The sequence below is a fragment of the Coregonus clupeaformis genome, chromosome 10 (assembly GCF_020615455.1).
Source record: "Coregonus clupeaformis isolate EN_2021a chromosome 10, ASM2061545v1, whole genome shotgun sequence".
Classification (NCBI taxonomy): domain Eukaryota; kingdom Metazoa; phylum Chordata; class Actinopteri; order Salmoniformes; family Salmonidae; genus Coregonus; species Coregonus clupeaformis.
This window is the reverse complement of record NC_059201.1, coordinates 31,001,855-31,024,692: the sequence shown is the minus strand read 5'-3', so window position 1 is coordinate 31,024,692 and position 22,838 is coordinate 31,001,855. Positions and strand designations below refer to the sequence as shown.

At 45.5% G+C, this 22,838-nt stretch overlaps 1 protein-coding gene across 3 annotated transcripts in view; it reads right to left on the bottom strand.

Annotated features, from left to right (window-relative positions):
• Positions 1-22,838, bottom strand: part of LOC121574995 (rho GTPase-activating protein 39-like) — a 56,547-nt gene that overhangs the window by 19,145 nt on the left and 14,564 nt on the right. Inside the window, exon 2 of one of the 3 annotated variants that reach the window (XM_041887736.2) lies at positions 11,368-11,871. In XM_041887736.2, coding sequence (XP_041743670.2) covers positions 11,368-11,871 — 504 coding nt within the window. Of the gene's footprint in view, positions 1-2,517; positions 2,598-11,367; positions 11,952-22,838 lie in introns of those variants that run through there. The other 2 variants (XM_041887735.2, XM_041887737.2) reach the window with 2 other exon arrangements.

Genomic DNA, 22,838 nt, shown 5'->3' with positions numbered 1-22,838 from the left:
AAAGAGACATGAGTGCTAGAAAGCACAGTGGTGAGAAAATAGCAGTGAAGTGGGAGGACAGAGAAAGAGAGAGATTCCACTTGCTTCGCCAATGTAAACATATGTTTCCATGGCAATAAAGCCATTTGAATTGAACTGAGAGAGGGAGAACGAGAGAGAATGAGAGAGGGATTAGTCGTGGGAGAGTGCCATCGGGAATGAGCGGGAACATTGGCAAGATAGCCTCTATCCATCTTTTTTGAATTTTCTATACTCCCTGACTGTCTTGCTTTAATTTGGGTGATTATTAGCGAGCTGGACACAGTCAACGTATACATGCAGGTCCATTATCATTTCTAAACAGTTTCAATTTGTATTGAGTTTGTTAGATTTTGTATTTATTTTTTATCACTCAAACCACCCCTGTGATCCGTATGTTTGAATACCCTGCATTAGGCAATACATGGCTCTGCTATCGTCATGGCAACGCCCCTCTATGGCCCATCTAAAGACTACCTACTCTCTCAAGCAGACAGACACTCTTAAGTAAGATCAATATGGCAGTCCTGAGCTTACTGGTTCGTTGACAAAGTGTCAATGTGTGCTTTACCAGAATCATAAAAATAGCCTGTGTTGTAGCCCTGTGTTTCATCACACCGACCACAGTGGCTGTTGGGTACTTTTCACATAATGTTAACTAAAGCAATTATATTCCACAATCTATCACACGGAATATGAATATTACCAGCATTCAGGAAAAAAAGCCAGCCCATTTTCCAAAATGTATATGGGTTTACACAGGGATCATCTTTAGATCACCAAGTCACCCTTGTCCATAGACATACACATTACTGAAGGCCCTGGCTAATATACGAGACCTTGAGGAACACAGAAAGATGAAATGAAGTTAGAATCCTTTGCCCAACTGGGTAATTAGATTGGGTTACGGAGCAGCAAATCCACTTAACAGTCAGCGAATTTCAATTTGTCTCAACAACTTTGGTGTCTTACGCCCCTGACTGCTGCTCCTACCTCCACAGTGTGATTGTGGTAGGAAAAGCTAGCTAAATATATATATTAAGCTATTTGCAAGAAATGTTTTCTTTCTTTCTTTCTTTCTTTCTTTCTTTCTTTCTTTCTTTCTTTCTTTCTTTCTTTCTTTCTTTCTTTCTTTCTTTCTTTCTTTCTTTCTTTCTTTCTTTCTTTCTTTCTTTCTTTCTTTCTTTCTTTCTTTCTTTCTTTCTTTCTTTCTGTCTTTCTAGCCAGGAATAACCTTGGTTGGAAAACCCATCAGCTGAGTCACTGTGGCGGATAGGAATAGGGAGTGGGAAGTATCCCTAACATACAGGCAATAGTGGGGGGGTCTGAAAACAGGGGTTATTATTATGATCCTCTGTCAGACAGGAAGAGGATATGAGGTCGTCTAGGCCCTGAACACAAACACCTCAGAGCTTTTGCCAATGAGATCATCACGATCTGCACCATGACCACATGGTTCAATACATAACTTAATGTCATAGGAAACCAACAATAGATAAATATGCCTTGGCAAAACCGATAGAGAAACAACCTGTAACAGAGACAACCCAATCTAGAATTTGAAAAGCAGGAGTGGCAGAGGGCTGAGATGAGAAACAGGGGACCTGCAGAGACACCTCTGAGGTTAGAGACCCAGCTGTCGTGAGACAGCTGAACGCACCTCCCTGCTCTGAGACACCATGTCTACCAGCTGCACATACCTCCCACTTCCACCCTACGCCATCTCCCCTCCCAGCTAGGAGCCCTGGGGCTGGGCTGGAGACAGTCACTTGGACCCCCACTAGTCTCCAGGCTGTGGGACATGGTTTATATTATATTATATTATTACATGGTGACAGAGAGAGAACATCCCAGCGTCAGGTCAGAGACAAATATTGAACCAGATACACCATCAGCACACACTCCTCGGATTACAGTGATAAAACCAAACATCCTCTCAATTAACACTGATCTGGAGGTGTGCCATGGGAGCCACAGAAAAACCATGCTCACATTGCTAACTGATTCTCATGGTTGAGGTTAATGGATACTTTAAGTCAACTGATACAGCATGCTTGTCATGCCAGAGACTGGTGCATATGTGGTGCCACTGGCCCTTCATCAGAGCAATGGAAGGTGTCTCAGCATAGCACAGCACTCTGTATATGAAGACATCTAGGTCCAGTAACATGGGAATGCTTAAAGCAGGTCTCAAATAAAACAGAGGTTGGACGTGCTGCTCTAGTTAAAAAAATCATAAAACAGTTGGTCTGTAATCTAGTTTTCTGAGAACACCATAAAACTTAAACTTCACAAAGAAGAGAGTGAAAACTGGGACAGAAAGAGAAAGAGACAGGGAGAAATAAATAAGGACATTGTCACAACGAGCGCCAGCCACCCAGACCCATTTAACCAGATTGTTATCCTTAAAGTTCAAAGTGTTACTTCTTAACTGGAAAAACGACACCATAAGAGTCTGACTTTAGTGGACATCTGGCGAGAGCCAAGAAATGATCTTACCAAGCCAGGAGAACAGAGATAAAAAGAGTACATGTGGTATTTCCAAAGTCTTTAAAGCGCTGCTGTTAGTCCAGACTCAGAGAGCACACACAGATGAAAGTGTCAGAGCTTGTGTCAGACCTATAAACATCCAGTCAATGTGTGACTCAACTATTTCAAACACAGACTCCTCCTAATTTCCTAAATCAATCTACTGGTGATGTCTCTACTATGACTCAGAGAAATGTGATGATAACCAGGTTGTATGCACTGTTGCTTTCATTTGGCAAGCCGAGCAGGGAAAGTTTTTAATCTTCCACTTCACAAAACCCCCAAACGTAACTTTTTCTTGCCCTCATATCATCACAATACAGTCTCATAGGGATTTGTGTCACAGGGGTTTTGTGTTTTGTCAAAATATGGCAAAGAATCAAGTTTAAATTTTAATTAGTCCTATGTACAGGATACACATGGTATACCCTATTCAACAAAATACTTACTTGCAGGTTCCTTCTCGACAATGCAACAACAATAAGAAATAATAAAAGATAAGAATATGAACATAAAGTAAATGTCTCAGTAGGATAGAATAAACATTTTAGAATAAGTATAATACAGGAAGGCACAATTTATAGTACAATACTCACACATGTATCAGAGAAATGGGGGATTGAGGGTCAAGTGTTTAAATTGTGAAATATTAGGGCTTCCTATCGCTACGTAACGCATATCACTTGAAATCTGGACCCAATGAGCTACATCTTGGCACAGAAAGAATGTGTCTATACTGTACTTTATGGGAATGTCATTGTGCAATGCCGATAGCACGCCGACCCGGAACAACAAATTAAAAGTGTGTTTGATCTTTGCCAGGCTGCCTTGGATTGAATCATGTCAGTCTTTTGAGTGTGGCTATATCACTAGGCTAATGAAAAGGCACATACTATTCATTTGGTCCCTTGGTTCACTATTCACCATACCTTCACTTCCTCCTCAGAGATAGCTCACAGTTCAGTTGCCCCTAGGGACACTTGTGCTTAACTGAGGGCATTTCTTCCTTTAGTGACCCATTCTAACCCTGGGGCCAGCCCACAGGACAATTAAGTGCTATGACCCGTATGTGCCTTCAACAGGCAGGACATTTCCCCTACAGTTCATATGTACCCTGGAACTCCAACTACAGGACAAGCTACAGGGCAAGCTACCCCAACTTCTAGCCAACATGTAAACCCCCCACATACACACACGGGTCATCTGTTCGGAAATCCACAATACAGTACAGATGTTGTAAGCAAGGTGATCCTGAATCCTTTTCGACCCTTTATCGTTTAAACAGATCAGATTCCCTTGCTCTAGTACTTCTGCATGTGATGTACATGTTTACCCCTGGAGTTTCAGGTATTTTCCTGATGAGCTGTACAGGGTCAGAATAACCCAGGTCATGTGACAAGAATTAGCCAATGAGTAACAGATTTAGCAGTCTGCTCGTTGTCACAGGAGAGAGAAAGAGAAAGAGAAAGAGAGAGAGAGAGAGAGAGAGAGAGAGAGAGAGAGAGAGAGAGAGAGAGAGAGAGAGAGAGAGAGAGAGAGAGAGAGAGAGAGAGAGAGAGAGAGAGAGAGAGAGAGAGAGAGAAGAAGCTGAATCAACTAAACAGTGCCTAGGATAAGACAGATGGTATGTTGTTGGAAATTCAACAGGCAGATATCCACTGAGTGTACAAAACATTAAGAACACCTGCTCTTTCCATGACATAGACTGACCAGGTGAATCAAGGTGAAAACTATGATCCCTTATTGATGTCACTTCTTAAATCTACTTCAATCAGTGTAGATGAAGGAGAGGAGACAGGATAAATAAGTATTTTTAAGCCTTGAGACAATTGAGACATGTATTGTGTATTGTGCCATTCAGAGGGTGAATGGGCAAGACAAAATATTTAAGTGCCTTTGAACGGGGTATGGTAGTACGTGCCAGGCGCACCGGTTTATGTCAAGAATGGCAATGCTGCAGGGTTCATGCTTAACAGGGTGCTGCAGGGTTCATGCAGGGCTCACGCTTAACAGTTTCCCGTGTGTATCAAGAATGATCCACCACCCAAAGGACATCCAGCCAACTTGACACAACTGTGGGAAGCATTGGAGTCAACATGGGCCAGCATCCCTGTGGAACGCTTTCGACACCTTGTAGAGTCCATGCCCCGACGAATTGAGGCTGTTCTGAGGGCAAAAATGGGTGGGGCAACTCAATATTTGGAAGGTGTTATTCATGTTTTGTACACTCAGTGTATACTGTATAACCACTCCTGAGATGTATTTATAGGACTAAACAAAGGAAACCATGATTGGAACAACTGTGATTGGAAATGTTTCGTCTGAACACTTTTTTCTCAAACGTCATCATCAACTGTTGAATATGATTTTCTGAAAAGATTATTTGAAATACCACAAATATCAGCAAAGTAAGAAAGGGGAACTTGGTCAAACTGAAGTAGACATTATAGACAAAATAGAGGAAGCTAGTTGAATGGCTATTTTTTCACTCCTGTAAAAAGGGATCCCATACTTCCCCCAAGTCTTTGAACAAACTAAGGCCATTTGGTGTGCCGCTTTCAAAAGACCCCTACATGCCACATGTGCCCTACCACACTCAGAGAATTCAACACTACTGAACTAGCAGAGCTTCTTAACAGCTGAGCCTAGTCATGATCAATCAGCCAGACAGATGGGAAGAAAAGAAGAGCACAGGTCTGAATTGTTCCTGTCCTCTCCAAGTCCAAACATGAAACTCAGATTGTTTTCATCCATTTAGTGTTTGTCACATTCCAGCTTCTATCCTCATTGCATGGTGATACAGTTGAAGTCGGAAGTTTACATACACCTTAGCCAAATACATTTAAACTCAGTTTTTCACAATTCCTGACATTTAATCCTAATAAAAATGCCCTGTCTTAGGTCAGTTAGGATCACCCCTTTATTTTAAGAATGTGAAATGTCAGAATAATAGTAGAGAGAATGATTTATTTCAGCTTTAATTTCTTTCATCACATTCCCAGTTGGTCAGAAGTTGACATACACTCAATTAGTATTTGGTAGCATTGCCTTTAAATTGTTTAAATTGGGTCAAACGTTTCGGGTAGCCTTCCACAAGCTTCCCACAATAAGATGGGTGAATTTTGGCCCATTCCTGCTGGTGTAACTGAGTCAGGTTTGTAGGCCTCCGTGCTCGCACACACTTTTTCAGTTCTGCCCACACATTTTCTATAGGCTTGAGGTCAGGGCTTTGTGATGGCCACTCCAATACCTTGACTTTGTTGTCCTTGAGCCATTTTACCACAACTTTGGAAGTATGCTTGGGGTCATTGTCCATTTGGAAGACCCATTTGCGACCAAGCTTTAACTTCCTGACTGATGTCTTGAGATGTTGCTTCAATATATCCACATAATTTTCCTTCCTCATGATGCCATCTATTTTGTGAAGTGCACCAGTCCCTCCTGCAGCAAAGCACCCCCACAGCATGATGCTGCCACCCCCGTGCTTCACGGTTGGGATGGTGTTCTTCGGCTTGCAATCAACCCCCTTTTTCTCTCCAAACATAACGATGGTCATTATGGCCAAACAGTTCTATTTTTGTTTCATCAGACCAGAAGACATTTCTCCAAATAGTACGATCTTTGTCCCCATGTGCAGTTGCAAACCGTAGTCTGGCTTTTTATGGCGGTTTTGGAGCAGTGGCTTCTTCCTTGCTGAGCGGCCTTTCAGGTTATGTCGATATAGGACTCGTTTTACTGTGGATATACAGTGGTGTGAAAAAGTGTTTGCCCCCTTCCTGATTTGTTATTTGTTTGCATGTTTGTCACACTTAAATGTTTCAGATCATCAAACACATTTAAATATTAGTCAAAGATAACACAAGTAAACACAAAATGCAGTTTTGAAATGAAGGTTGTTATTATTAAGGGAAAACAAAATCCAAACCTACATGGCCCTGTGTGAAAAAGTGTTTGCCCCCTGTTATAACACAACTCAACTGTGGTTTATCACACCTGAGTTCAATTCCTCTAGCCACACCCAGGCCTGATTACTGCCACACCTGTTCTCAATCAAGGAATCACTTAAATAGGACCTGCCTGACAAAGTGAAGTAGACCAAAAGATCCTCAAAAGCTAGACATCATGCCGAGATCCAAAGAAATTCAGGAACAAATGAGAAAGAAAGTAATTGAGATCCATCAGTCTGGAAAAGGTTATAAAGCCATTTCTAAAGCTTTGGGACTCCAGCGAACCACAGTGAGAGCCATTATCCACAAATGGCGAAAACATGGAACAGTGGTGAACCTTCCCAGGAGTGGCCGGCCGACCAAATTTACCACAAGAGCGCAGCGACGACTCATCCAAGAGGTCACAAAAGACCCCACAAAAACATCCAAAGAGCTGCAGGCCTCACTTGCCTCAGTTAAGGTCAGTGTTCATGACTCCACCATAAGAAAGAGACTGGGCAAAAATGGCCTGCATGGCAGAGTTCCAAGACGAAAACCACTGCTGAGCAAAAAGGACATTAAGGCTCATCTCATTTTTGCCAGAAAACATCTTGATGATCCCCAAGACCTTTGGGAAAATACTCTGTGGACTGACGAGACAAAAGTTGAACCTTTTGGAAGTTGTGTGTCCCATTACATCTGGCGTAAAAGTAACACCGCATTTCAGAAAAAGAACATCATACCAACAGTAAAATATGGTGGTGGTAGTGTGATGGTCTGGGCCTGTTTTGCTGCTTCAGGACCTGGAAAACTTGCTGTGATAAATGGAACCATGAATTCTGCTGTCTACCCAAAAATCCTGAAGGAGAATGTCCGGCCATCTGTTCGTGACCTCAAGCTGAAGCGAACTTGGGTTCTGCAGCAGAACAATGATCCAAAACACACCAGCAAGTCCACCTCTGAATGGCTGAAGAAAAACAAAATGAAGACTTTGGAGTGGCCTAGTCAATGTCCTGACCTGAATCCTATTGAGATGCTGTGGCATGACCTTAAAAAGGCAGTTCATGCTCGAAAACCCTCCAATGTGGCTGAATTACAACAATTCTGCAAAGATGAGTGGGCCAAAATTCCTCCACCGCGCTGTAAAAGACTCATTGCAAGTTATTGCAAACGCTTGATTGCTAAGGGTGGCCCAACCAGTTATTAGGTTGTAGGGGGCAATCACTTTTTCACACAGGGCCATGTGGGTTTGGATTTTGTTTTCCCTTAATAATAACAACCTTCATTTCAAAACTGCATTTTGTGTTTACTTGTGTTATCTTTGACTAATATTTAAATTTGTTTGATCTGAAACATTTAAGTGTGAAAAACATGCAAACAAATAAGAAATCAGGAAGGGGGCAAACATTTTTCACACCACTGTAGATACTTTTGTACCTGTTTCCTCCAGCATCTTCACAAGGTCCTTTGCTGTTGTTCTGGGATTGATTTGCACTTTTCGCACCAAAGTACGTTAATCTCTAGGAGACAGAACGCGTCTCCTTCCTGATGGCTGTGTGGTCCCATGGTGTTTATACTTGCGTACTATTGTTTGTACAGATGAACGTGGTACCTTCAGGCGTTTGGAAATTGCTCCCAAGGATGAACCAGACTTGTGGAGGTCTACAATTTTTTTTCTGAGGTCTTGGCTGATTTCTTTTGATTTCCTGTTGATGTCAAACAAAGAGGTACTGAGTTTGAAGGTAGTCCTTGAAATACATCCACAGGTACACCTCCAATTGACTCAAATGATGTCAATTAGCCTTTCAGAAGCTTCTAAAGCCATGATACCATTTTCTGGAATTTTCCAAGCTGTTTAAAGGCACAGTCAACTTAGTGTATGTAAACTTCTGACCCACTGGAATTGTGATACAGTGAATTATAAGTGAAATAATTTGTCTGTAAACAATTGTTGGAAAAATTACTTGTGTCATGCACAAAGTCGATGTCCTAACCGACTTGCCAAAACTATAGTTTGTTAACAAGAAATTTGTGTAGTGGTTGAAAAACGAGTTTTAATAACGCCAACCTAAGTGTATGTAAACTTCTGACTTCAACTGTACAGGTAAAAGTCAGTAAATTAGAATATTTTGAAAAACTTGATTTATTTCAGTAATTGCATTCAAAAGGTGTAACTTGTACATTATATTTATTCATTGCACACAGACTGATGCATTCAAATGTTTATTTCATTTAATTTTGATGATTTGAAGTGGCAACAAATGAAAATCCAAAATTCCGTGTGTCACAAAATTAGAATATTACTTAAGGCTAATACAAAAAAGGGATTTTTTAGAAATGTTGGCCAACTGAAAAGTATGAAAATGAAAAATATGAGCATGTACAATACTCAATACTTGGTTGGAGCTCCTTTTGCCTCAATTACTGCATTAATGCGGCGTGGCATGGAGTCGATGAGTTTCTGGCACTGCTCAGGTGTTATGAGAGCCCAGGTTGCTCTGATAGTGGCCTTCAACTCTTCTGCGTTGTTGGGTCTGGCATTCTGCATCTTCCTTTTCACAATACCCCACAGATTTTCTATGGGGCTAAGGTCAGGGGAGTTGGCTGGCCAATTTAGAACAGAAATACCATGGTCCGTAAACCAGGCACGGGTAGATTTTGCGCTGTGTGCAGGCGCCAAGTCCTGTTGGAACCTGAAATCTCCATCTCCATAGAGCAGGTCAGCAGCAGGAAGCATGAAGTGCTCTAAAACTTGCTGGTAGACGGCTGCGTTGACCCTGGATCTCAGGAAACAGAGTGGACCGACACCAGCAGATGACATGGCACCCCAAACCATCACTGATGGTGGAAACTTTACACTAGACTTCAGGCAACGTGGATCCTGTGCCTCTCCTGTCTTCCTCCAGACTCTGGGACCTCGATTTCCAAAGGAAATGCAAAATTTGCTTTCGTCAGAAAACATGACTTTAGACCACTCAGCAGCAGTCCAGCTCTTTTTTTCCTTAGCCCAGGTGAGACGCTTTTCGCGCTGTTTCTTGGTCAACAGTGGCTTGACACGAGGTATGCGGCAGTTGAAACCCATGTCTTTCAAGCGTCTCTTGGTGGTGGATCTTGAAGCCCTGACTCCAGCAGCTGTCCACTCCTTGTGAATCTCCCCCACATTTTTGAATGGGTTTTTTTTTCACAATCTTGACTAGGGCGCGGTGATCCCTATCGCTTGTACACTTTTTCTGACCACAGTTTTTCCTTCCCTTTGCCTCTCTATTAATGTGTTTGGACACAGAGCTCTGAGAACAGCCAGCCTCTTCTGCAATAACCTTTTGTGTCTTTCCCTCCTTGTGCAATGTGTCGATGGTCGCCTTTTGGACAGCTGTCAAATCTGAAGTCTTCCCCATGTTTGTGTAGGCTTCAGAACTGGACTGAGAGACCATTTAAAGCCCTTTGCAGGTGTTTTGAGTTAATCAGCTGATTAGTTTGTGGCACCAGGTGTCTTCAAAATGTAACCCTTACACAATATTCTAATTTTGTGACACACGGAATTTTGGATTTTCATTTGTTGCCACTTCAAATCATCAAAATTAAATGAAATAAACATTTGAATGCATCAGTCTGTGTGCAATGAATAAATATAATGTACAAGTTACACCTTTTGAATGCAATTACTGAAATAAATCAAGTTTTTCAAAATATTCTAATTTACTGACTTTTACCTGTATGTCATTAAAAGCCCAGTGAAAACCACCATATGGCTAAGTGGGATGCAGAGCCCAGAAGAGTTCCACTCAGAGACACAGCTGCCCATTGTTTTGGGGAGACATGGAGACTTCTGGGAAAAGTTTAGTCTTTAGGGATGACCGCAGAGTGGTGGAGATCCCTGTGGCGTAAACCATTCTGAAGGACGGAATGTCAAGCAGTCAAGCAGGCTGTACCTCCACCAGGGTCCTCTGACAGAGCGTGGTGAACAATTAGTTTCCCTTCTACCTTACATAATCAGGGTCGGAGCTCAGAGGGTAGGAGACTCCTGCTGGCTCCGGTGAGGTGAGGTCCTCCACATCGCTGAGGATAGACCCAGGACCCAGGCAGAGAGCAGAGGGGCAACTGATGAGACACAAACACCTCTAGGAACAGCAGGGTCTCCTGTTTAGAACTAACTGGAATATAGAGGTTCTGCGTGTTATTACCCAAGAACAGACAACACTCTTTCACATCTCTTCTCTGAAACGATATTAAAGAGGACCTCAGTCATGTGTGATTTGGCTTCCCCCACCAGAAACCCCCATTGGTCTTTGATGAAGAGGGGCCTTGGGTTGTTTTAGGAAAATTAAATTAGTGTATATGGGGCCGGAGAGGAGTAGAGCGGAAGTGAGCAGCACACAGGGGCACTGAGACGGCACTAGTGGCCGCGGGCCAGGGGAAATAGAGCTGGCATGTCTGGAATCTGCCTCTGAAGGGGAGATGCTGGTTTGGACTGTGTGTGCTGCCACAGCGCTGAGCACATGATGGGGTCTTTGAATGGCTCTTACTGTTAGGGGTCTTTCTACCAATGTGAGGGGAGAGGGAATGTCATGTACTTTATGACTGCACTCGTCTTTGCATTTGGTAGCAATTTACTTTACACGGCCGCGGTGTGGTTCACAGAGAAAATTATGGAAATATGTGGCATGTGGAATGTCAAGATAAGTGAGAATGAAATAGTCTTACTGGTCAAAAGTCTAAATAATCCAACAATTTCTCATGCCCAAAGTCAATATGCCACATGGTGGGATAACGATCCGTTTTTTGCTATTACCCTGTCCTCTTTACTTAAATATAATCCTCTAATTTTTAAGTACATCTACGTCCTCCCTATCAACAGTAATTTGATTCAACAGTAAAACAGACAGATCAGACGTACTTCAGTGACGCCTTGCTTCCGTCCGAGCTGCTGTCTCCCTGAGCTGTTCTCATGTCCGTGGTCTCGCTGGGGGTCTCAGGGGTTTTGGAGACGGAGCTCTCCTGCTCTGGGAGAGAAGTGCGGCACCCCTGGCTCCCTGCCCCATGGTGCTCTGAGAGAGGGGTGCGGCGTCCCTGGCTCCCTGTACTGACCAGGCTTCCTGCCCCATGGTGCCTTTCTCCGCTCTCCCCAGCCCGCTTGGCCTCAGAACAGTGCTTCATAGCCTGTAGCTGAGACAGGGGCACTATGTCACCCCCCTGGGGTCGGTGCCAGACAGTCCGCCGTCCCATGGAATTGTAGTAGTAAAAGCGGCCGCTCTGGGGGTCAAAGAGCTCCCACCACTGGTTACCGTCGGCCTGACGAACAGGGATGCCCATGGGAGGGTCCCAGCCGCATTCGCCGGTGGCCAGGTTCAGGTACATGCGCTCCTGAGAGCGTGGTTCCAGGATCTCCACCCAATCAGGACTGAAAACAGACACAGGAAATATTGCTGTTAGGACTGAGAACAACGAGGAAGAGGCAAACAGCTTTGAAGCCATTAATAACACAAACAATTGGTTCGGTCTGGAAATCCTACTGAAATGACCATCCCTGTTACATGTTGCTCATCCAACAAACAACCTGTACACAACTTACACAGTCAAACACGGACTGCAAACACCCTCACATGACCCATATGGAGAGTATGAATGTTTGCGACCACAACACGTGTCCATCTGTGTGTGAGACAGTGCTATAGAACGCTGATTCAGCAGTGATGTCATCCCTCTGGTGGGCAGAGGAGCAGCAGGAGTAGCACTGTGTGTCTGTAATCTGACTAAGGGACAGGTGGACACACTCAGTACGGCACTAGGACCACAGCCGGCAGCCAGCAGGCCTGGAGAGCACTATCCTCTCCAGCAGCATCACACAGGGCATAGCGTGAGGAACACTAGCAGCTAACTCATCAGAACACAGAGGGCCGGGGTGGGGAGGGGGAGAGACTGGCCCACATACACACAGACAGGGTACAGAGGAATGTGTCATTGAGAAGGGGGTAACCTGTCAGATTGAATCAAAATGGGTTCCTGACTTAACTGAAAAGTGATACAGCTCATTCTGATGTTTGATGATGAGTGTGATGATGTTATGATCTAGTTTCCTGATGCAGAGCAGCTTTAAGTGTGCCAATGAATCCATGAGGGACCACAGCCAGCCGGAGCCTGTGTCCTTCTACTGGGCTGAGAACCAGGCTGGGGGCTGGTGAGGCGTGGAGGCAGAAGGAGGGGTTGGTGAGGAGTGGAGGCAGAAGGAGGGGTTGGTGAGGAGTGGAGGCAGAAGGAGGGGTTGGTGAGGAGGGGAGGCAGAAGGAGGGGGTTGGTGAGGAGGGGAGGCAGAAGGAGGGGTTGGTGAGGAGGAGGGGCAGAAGGAGGGGTTGGTGAGGAGTGGAGGCAGAAGGAGGGGTTGGTGAGGAGGGGAGGCAGAAGGAGGGGTTGTTGAGGAGGATGGGCAGAAGGAGGGGTTGGTGAGGAGGGGAGGAGGGGAGGCAGAAGGAGGGGTTGGTGAGGAGGGGAGGCAGAAGGAGGGGTTGGTGAGGAGGGGAGGCAGAAGGAGGGGTTGGTGAGGAGGGGAGGCAGAAGGAGGGGTTGGTGAGGAGGGGAGGCAGAAGGAGGGGTTGGTGAGGAGGAGGGGCAGAAGGAGGGGTTGGTGAGGAGGGGAGGCAGAAGGTAGAGATAGGAATTGCACTCCCAGTTCATGGACACAGGGTCTCTTTCCCTTTCCCTCCAGTTTGGGACACATGTCCAGGGTACCTGTGGTAGAGAGGGGGCGCAGGGTGTCCAGCACAGCCCACAGTGCCTGTCACATGCCCACATTTGTTCCTTGTGATCCTGCCAAGTAAGTCCCCTGCACCCCCAGCCTCAAAATAGCCTCAGAAGAGCAGAGTGCCAGCCAAGTTGACAGTACTACCTTTGCATTCGGCATAAAGCACCTTGGAAACAATCTATGTATTGCCCTGTTCTTCAGCCACATTCAGGTGAACATACAGGGGGACAGAGGCCCTCTAAACCACCCCTGCCTGTGTGCTGTCACTGTCAGTGTGTGCGTCTCTACTGTCCATCTGGCTCCCACTGTGAACAAGAACACATAATTCAGTGTCACAGAATATGACTATAATATGACCAACCTCTTCAAGAAAGAGAGACAAATACATCTGTATCTTATCTGTAACTTAGCCCTGTTCTTCTGAGTATCTGCAGTGAAAGTATTTAAGTGTCCACATACATCACTATGTGAGTGCGAGAGTAAGTGTGTGAGTCGGAGAGAGAGAGCGAGGGAGAAAGAGAGAGAGAGAGAAAGAGAGAGTGAGAGAGTGTTTGGGTCATGAGGGATGGGCATGATGAGGGGGTAACGTTTACAAGTCTAGCTGATCCCAAAAGAGTCCTGCAGTGAGGCACCATGGGTAGGCTTGTTTCAGTCGAGGAGGGGACAATATTTACACTGATGGATCACCAGCTTAAGGGGTGGTAATGAAGGTATAGTCAAACTGGAGGCCTAAGCAGTAGGGCTGTGATACCAGTATCGCAATATATTTTTCATGAAAAAAATGAAAACACAAAGCAGACCAAACTCTTTGGTCCTTTAAAAACCTGCTGTATGTAAAATATTGTGTGCTATAGCTTGGAAAATAAATAAATGTGACTCTGGATGACAACATAATGATGCTTGTTTCCAACATTAGGGCTGTTTCCTAAATAAGTTCAGTCCGCTTTGTGTTTTGTTTCCTCGCCACGATGCTGACGAGTATCACGATACTGGTATCATCACGGGCCTTCCAAGCAGTCAATAGTCCTATTCCACACACCCCACCCTTCAGCTCCCAGTCCCCCATAGAGGCTTTCCCTTACAGCAGCAAGAAGAGCATTTCACTCTGGATTCCATCCTGTCAAAGTCAAGTGTTTGCCATTACATTATTGTAATGAGAGAGAAAAAACAGAGAGAGAAAACACAGCAGCGGAGAGACGTGAACAAGACGCTGCAACGCGAACGTGCTGACAGGAAACCAGGGGTTAAAGGTCATGTGTGAAGGCCACAGCTGTGTAGGAGCAGCCAGGGCCAAATAAAGAAATCATAGGCCCCGGGACACATGCTGGCCAAATTGCAGCCTTCCCGACCATAGGCAACCGGTAACTGCCAAAATAAAGGAAACAATGAAGGATACAAATAATATGTTATGGTGTGGGTTTCCTTTATTTTGGCAGTTACCTAATTGTGCTCGTGATAAAAATGTAATCCATGAGGCCTCCCGAGTGGCGCAGCGGTCTAAGGCACTGCATCGCAGTGCTTGAGGCATCACTACAGATCTGGGTTCGATCCCAGGCTGTGTCACAGCTGTCCGTGACCGAGAGACCCATGAGGCGGCGTACAATTGGCCCAGTGTCGTTCAGATTAAGGGAGGGTTTGACTGGCTGGGATTTCCTTGTCCCATAGCGCTCTAGCGACTCCTTGTGGTGGGCCGGGCGCCTGCAAGCTGACTTCGGTCAACAGCTGGACGCTGTTTCACATTGGCACATTGGTGCGGCTGGCTTCTGGGTTAAGCGAGTAGTGTTGTCAAGAAGCAGTGCGGTTTCGGAGGACGCATGGCTCTTGACCTTTATTTATTATGCAGTTTATATTTTATTTTATTTTCTATTAATCAGTTACCCAATCAAGGCAGGGACCCCCAGTTACCCCTACCTCCTCTCCTTCCCAATCTGACGATTAGCAGAGCGGCAGCAGGCTGCCTCATTGAGAGCGGGCTCCTGAATACTCCTGTGGTTGGCAGTTGCAGTATGATAAGAAAATGTATATATATTACATTTATACTGTATATATTTCCTTTATTTTTTTTGCTGCTTATTGGTCCCCCCACGGGCCTGGGCCAAGGGGATTCAGCCCCAGTAAGCTCCTGCATTAATCTGGCCCTGGGAGCAGCATGGGGTATAGTGGTTGCATAAGGGCCTTTCCTCCTGGGTAAATAAACAGTAGTTAGGACACAAAGTGGAACCAGTGTCTTGCTGAACCAGTGTCTCGCAGTCTGCATAACCACAGTAAAGTTAAACACTACTCTAAATGTTTTATAACGATCTAAAATTAACTCATTAAACGTACTCGTGTGACACCTGATTTTCTTCAGGATAACGTATTTTAAATTGAAGCAGTCATGATGTATTGGGAGAGTGCTATGGTTATACTCCTGAGAGGCACTTAAGCCGACACAACGGACAATACTGTATGTGAAGCCTAGACACAATACATCTACTATGCCAGAGGTAAGACAGTGCTTAAGAGAAAATGGTAAAATATGTCCTCATAATGCTGGTGTTTTGCGCTTACTATTCTCTAGATCTGATAACACATTCCCTCTTCTCCATGGAAGGCACACTGGCCCTTTGTCCCCCATCTGGGTCAAGGAGACGTCTGCACATGGTTATTCTAGGATGACTCAAAATAAGTAAAATAGAAAAACACCTCTCCAAACAGAGAACACGCGACAGAGCAGAGCGCTACACCGAAACCAAAAGACCAACGTGCGCATGACACACACACACACACACACACACACACACACACACACACACACACACACACACACACACACACACACACACACACACACACACACACGCCGACTATCGCCTCTATCCTGTTTCTCCTAGCCCTTGTGTGTCAGTTATTCTGAATAATAACTTTATCTATCACCCACAATTTACAGTTTGGTCCCAAAATAACTTGGATATGTTGAATGGCGTTTTCCCAGAAGGCAGAACAACAGCATTTTGCTCATGGTATCTTCTACATTGTTTTAAAACAGCCCAAAGTGTAAATGGCAATTTTCCCAGCAGTGCAAAACATAGGAGTGGACATTGCATTGTCTAAAAATAGGGCAACACACAGTTCTGTCATTGTTTAGGTTTGGTTTTCAATCGAACTCAAATTCCAGTCCAGCTTAAATTGATTGCCTCAGAGCGATAAACTATTGTGAAGAAACGGTTTTCTTCCAAGTACCTCAGTCACAGCGCACTGAGCAGACAGGAGCCTATACACAATGGGTTCTGTACAGGGCTAACAGGAGCCATACAAGCTGACGTAAAAGGCAGATAAGTCTGCTAACGGCTGAAGTGGAACTTTCGTTCCAATGCTAGTGTGGCATGTCTGATTCACTGACAGTGCTGCTTCAAGTCAACAGAAATCGAAACCAATGGGGCATAACTAGGGCTGGCACAATTATCGTACAAGCGTGTAACCGACGGTTAAGGATGAAGACCGTCATGAAAATTAAATAACCGTAAAGAAAAAGAATAATACTTATTATTCATGTTTATGTGGAATGAACAGCTGACTGAAGACTGAACGGCCAGGCATTTGTGTGGTTGAGCCTGTTTCTGGCGTAACATGGACTCTTAACAACCTATGAAACTTTGTTGTTCCTTGCTGAAACAAGCAAGGTGTTGTAGCCTAGGCAACACTCCCCACAATGCAGCAGCAGCACACATAGAAATAGAATGAATAGAACAGGCTTGGAACCTCTAACCCTGTCAATTTGACTGGTAAACTCATAGAGGGCTTACAGTTGCGTCATAAATCACCTATCAACCGCACCAGGCATCATGTTGGAAGACCAAAATCAGTCTGTTGTTGGAAGTCCTCCAATCGTCCACATGGCTGGCTGCGTTTTGCTACCACCGAAACTTCAGGAAGATTGCCCATTATTTAGTATGTAAAGTTATGTAAGTGAATTAAATATGGTTAGCTAGGTATCTTGCTGTATTTATCGTTGTAACTCCAAATGCATTTGTAGCTAGGTACACTACATGACCAAATGTATGTGGACACCTGCTCGTCGAACATCTTATTCCAAGATCATGGGCATTAATATGGAGTTGGTCCCCCCTTTGCTGCTATAACAGCCTCTACTCTTCTGGGAAGGCTTTCCGCTAGATGTTGGAACATTGCTGCGGGGACTTGCTTCCATTCAGCCACAAGAGCATTAGTGAGGTCGGGTACTGATGTTGGGCGATTAGGCCTGGCTCGCAGTCATCGTTCCAATTCATCCCAAGGTGTTCAATGGGGTTGAGGTCAGGGCTCTGTGCAGGCCAGTCAAGATTTTCCACACCAATCTCGACAAAGCATTTCTGTATGGACCTCGCTTTGTGCACGGGGGCATTGTCATGCTGAAACAGGAAAGGTCCTTCCTCAAACTGTTGCCACAAAGTTGGAAGCACAGAATCGTCTAGAATGTCATTGTATGCTGTAGCGTTACAATTTCCCTTCACTGGAATGAAGGGGCCTAGCCCGAACCATGAAAAACAGCCCCAGACCATTATTCCTCCTCCACCAAACTTTACAGTTGGAACTATGCATTGGGGGAGGTAGCATTCTCCTGGCATCCGCCAAACCCAGATTAGTCCGTCGGACTGCCAGATGGTGAGGCGTGATTCATCACTCCAGAGAGAGCGTTTCCACTACTCCAGAGTCCAATGGCGGCGAGCTTTACACCACTCCAGCCGACATTTGGCATTGCGCATGGTGATCTTAGGCTTGTGTGTGGCTGCTTGGCCATGGAAACCCATTTCATGAAGCTCCCGACGAACAGTTCTTGTGCTGACATTGCTTCCAGAGGCAGTTTGGAACTCAGTAGTGAGTGTTGCAACTGAGGAGGCAATTTTTACGCGCTACGCCCTTCAGCACTCAATGGTCCCGTTCTGTGAGCTTGTGTGGCCGTTGTTGCTCCTAGACGTTTCCACTTCACAATAACAGCACTTACAGTTGACCGGGGCAGCTCTAGCAGGGTAGAAATTTGACGAACTGACTTGTTGGAAAGGAGGCATCCTATGACGGTGCCATGTTGAAAGTCAGAGCTCTTCAGTAAGGCCATTCTACTGCCAATGTTTGTCTATGGAGATTGCATGGCTGTGTGCTTGATTGTATACACCTGTCAGCAACGGGTATGGCTGAAACAGCCGATTCCACTAATTTGAAGGGGTGTCCACATACTTTTGTATATCTACCGTATGTGTACGTATGTTAGCACATCTTGTGAAAAAAAGTTTTAAAGTCACACACAATGTATAAACCTATTATGACAACAGCAGGCCAACCCTGCAGGGTGTGCAGGCTTCTGTTCGAGCCCAGCACAATGACACCTGATTCAATGTATCAAACCTAATTAGTTAATAATCAAGTGTGGGCGGCAGGTAGCTTAGTGGTTAAGAGCGTTGTGCCAGTAACCGAAAGGTTGCTGGTTCTAAGCCCTGAGCCGACTAGGTGAAAAATCTGTCGATGTGCCCTTGAGCAAGGCACTTAACCCTAATTGCTCCTGTAAGTCGCTCTGGATAAGAGTGTCTGCTAAAAAATAAAAAAGTGTGCTATTGCTGGACTGGAAAAGAAGTCTGCTCCCCTCAGGTATCAGTGGAGCAAGGTTGGCCACCTCTGGTGTTGACTTTATTTTGTACACCTGAAATTATGCTTTAGTAATAATAGCCTACTTGTTACTAAAATGTCTAACCTTTACATACAGTATGAGTTAGCTTACCTGTACACTTTGAAATTATATTGAAGTGTTGATTCTTTGAAGTTAAGTGTTTAAACTTGTTTTAAATTGTTAGCCTGACTATTATTCAAGATGAACTAGTGTCAATGTTGATTAATCACAGATCACAATCCTGCAATATAGAGGGGAAGGAAATCTGTCTCTAATTTGTCTATTTCTGTGTTGTATTTTCAAATGAACATGACCTTTCTGTTCAGTCATAAGCTCTCCAATTAGTTTTATTTGATTGTCACAATCTTTTCAGGATATCAGCCATGTGAACCCATTTTGCAGCTGATAATGGCATGCAATGCCAATGCAGCAATAGGCCTACAGCAGTGGTTCCCAACTCCAGTCCTTGAGTATCCCCAACAACAGACATCTTTGTTGTAGCCCCGGACAAACATACCTGATTCAACTCCGAGGGCCTGATGACTAGTTGACAAGTTGAATCAGGTGTGTTTGTCCGAGGCTACAATAAACCGTACTGTTGGGGGTACTCGAGGACCGTAGTTGGGAAACAGTGGAATTTAGCCCTATGGGCATTTGCAATGCACCCCTTGACATTGTGGTATCTGAAGCAGAAAATAGCTTAACTCACCCATTGTTTACATATTGTTCAGCTATATGTTCTCAATTTTAAAACGATACCAGTAGTCCAGTAGTTCAGTGCATTCAGAAAGTATTCAGACCCCTTTACTTTTTCCACATTTTGTTACGTTACAGCCTTACTCTAAAATTGATTAAATACAACATTTTCCTCATCAATCTACACACAATACCACATAATGACAAAGCGAAAAGAGATTTTTTTTTGTGAAAATGTTAAATGTTTTAAAAAATACCTTATTTATATAAGTATTCAGACCCTTTGCTATGAGACTCGAAATTGAGCTCAGGTGCATCCTGTTTCCATTGATCATCCCTTGAGATATTTCTACAACTTGATTGGAGTCCACCTGTGGTAAATTCAACTGATTGGACATGATTTGGAAATGCACACACCTGTCTATAAAAGGCCATTATTGTAAATAAGAATTTGTTCTTAACCGACTTGCCTAGTGAAATAAAGGTTAAATCAAAAATTAAATACAAATGTTTTGGAAATGCACACACCTGTCTATGAGGTCAAAGGAATTGTCCGTAGAGCTACGAGACAGGATTGTGTCGAGGCACAGATCTGGGGAAGGGTACCAAAACATTTCTGCAGCATTGAAGGTCCCCAAGAACACAGTGGCCGCCATCATTCTTAAATGGAAGAAGTTTGGAACCACCAAGACTCTTCCTAGAGCTGGCTGCCCGGCCAAACTGAGCAATCGGGGGAGAAGGGCCTTGGTCAGGGAGGTGACCAAGATCCCGATGGTTACTCTGACAGACTTCCAGAGTTCCTCTGTGGATATGGGAGAACCTTCCAGAAGGACAACCATCTCTGCAGCACTCCACCAAGCAGGCCTTTATTGTAGAGTGGCCAGACGGAAGCCACTCTTCAGTAAAAAGGCAAATGACAGCCCGCTTGGAGTTTGCCAAAAAGGCACCTAAAGGACTCTCAGACCATGAAAAACAAGATTCTCTGGTCTGATGAAACCAAGATTGAACTCTTTGGCCTGAATGGCAAGCGTCAAGTCTGGAGGAAACCTGGCACTATCCTTACGGTGAAGCATGTTGGTGGCAGCGTCATTCTGTGGGGATGTTTTTCGGGGGCAGGGACTGGGAGACTATTCAGGATCGAGGGAAAGATGAACGGAGCAAAGTACAGAGAGAACCTTGATGAAAACCTGCTCCAGAGCGCTCAGGACCTCAGACTGGGGCGAAGGTTTACCTTCCAACAGTACAATGACCCTAAGCACACAGCCAAGACAACGTAGGTGTGGCTTCGGGACAAGTCTCAGAATGTCCTTGAGTGGCCCAGCCAGAGCCCGGACTTGAACCCAATCTAACATCTCTGGAGAGACCTAAAAATAGCTGTGCAGCGACGCTCCCCATCCAACCTGACAGAGTTTGAGAGGATCTGCAGAGAAGAATGGGAGAAACTCCCCAAATACAGGTGTGCCAAGCGTCATACCCAAGAAGACTCAAGGCTGTAATCGCTGCCAAAGGTGCTTCAACAAAGTACTAAGTAAAGGGTCTGAATACTTATGCAAATGTAAAAAAAATTGGTGCGAGGGACAGGAACAGGCCGGACCGGGCTGGCAACGCGCACCACTGGCTTGGTGCGAGGGGCAGGAACAGGCCGGACCGGGCTGGCGACGCGCACCACTGGCTTGGTGCGAGGGGCAGGAACAGGCCGGGCCGGGCTGGCGACGCGCACCACTGGCTTGGTGCGAGGGGCAGGAACAGGCCGGACCGGGCTGACGACGCGCACCACTGGCTTGGTGCGAGGGACAGGAACAGGCCGGACTGGGCTGGAGAAGCGCACCACTGGCTTGGTGCGAGGGACAGGAACGGGCCGGGCCGGACTGGGAACACGCACCACTGGCTTGGTGCGGGGAGCAGGAACGGGCCGGGCCGGACTGGAAACACGCACCACTGGCTTGGTGCGGGGAGCAGGAACGGGCCGGGCCGGACTGGGAACATGCACCACTGGCTTGGTGCGGGGAGCAGGAACGGGCCGTACCGGACTGTGGAGGCGGACTGGAGGTGTGGAGCGGAGAGCTGTATGTGTGAGGCATTAGCACAGGACGTACGGGGCTGTGCACGCGTACTGGCGATACAGTACGTAGCACCGGCGCAGGATATACGGGACCGAGGAGGCGTACTGGAGACCACGAGCGTTGAGCCGGCACACCCCGTCCTGGCTGAATGCCCATCTTCGCACGACACGTGCGTGGTGCTAGCACAGGACGTACAGGACTGTGCCGGAACACTCGCGGCACAGTACGTAGCTCCGCATAACACGGAGCCTGCCCAGTCACACGCTTCCTTGCATGAGTACGGGGAGTTGGCTCTGCTCTAACACTAGGCTCCGCCAACCACCCTTTTAGCCCCCAAAAATTTTTTTCTTGGGGCTGTCTCTCGGCCTTCCTCCTCGGCCGGCACCTTCTGCGTTGCCGCTGCTCCTCTCTATAGCGCGCCTCCACTGTCTCCTCCCAAGGACGGCGATCCATTCAGGCCTGAATCTCCTCCCAAGTCCAGGATCCCTTCCCGTCCAGGATCTCCTCCCAGGTCCAGGTTGTCTGCTCCTGGACACGCTGCTTGGTCCTCATTTGGTGGGATCTTCTGTCACGATCATTTAAAGATTGGTCGAACCAAGGCGCAGCGTGATAAGCGTACATGTTTATTACAACTGTGCAAACACGACAAAACAACAAACAAACGATACGTGAAGTCTTAAGGTACACACAACAAACCTATACGGAACAAGATCCCACAAATAACAGGTGCCAAAAGGCTACCTAAGTATGGTCCCCAATCAGAGACAACGAGCGACAGCTGCCTCTGATTGGGAACCACCCCGGCCAACATAGAAATAGACATACCAGATACTACACCATAGAAACAACACAACATGGAATATACACACCCTGACTCAACAAATAAACGTCCCCTGAGTCAGGGCGTGACAGGACCCTTCTATAACATTCCATTTACATCAAAAATAGAGATTTGGTTGTAAAAAAACAACCACTTATCCTTTAACGTTTACGCCCTTGTAAATCAACCTCTAACCTCGCCTAACAACAGGCTATTCTGAGAGAGACTCTGTGCCTGGTCTCCTGAGGACCGGCCCAGGCTGATGTTTCAAACAGGGGCTGTCTTTTATTTAGCTAACCTAGCGCACCATCTGCCAGCACAAGCCAAAATTGCCAAACTATCTAAGTCCTCCTGAGTGTATTTACACATCTGCTATTTAAAAATAACAATCTCAGAAATTCTGAGTTAAAAT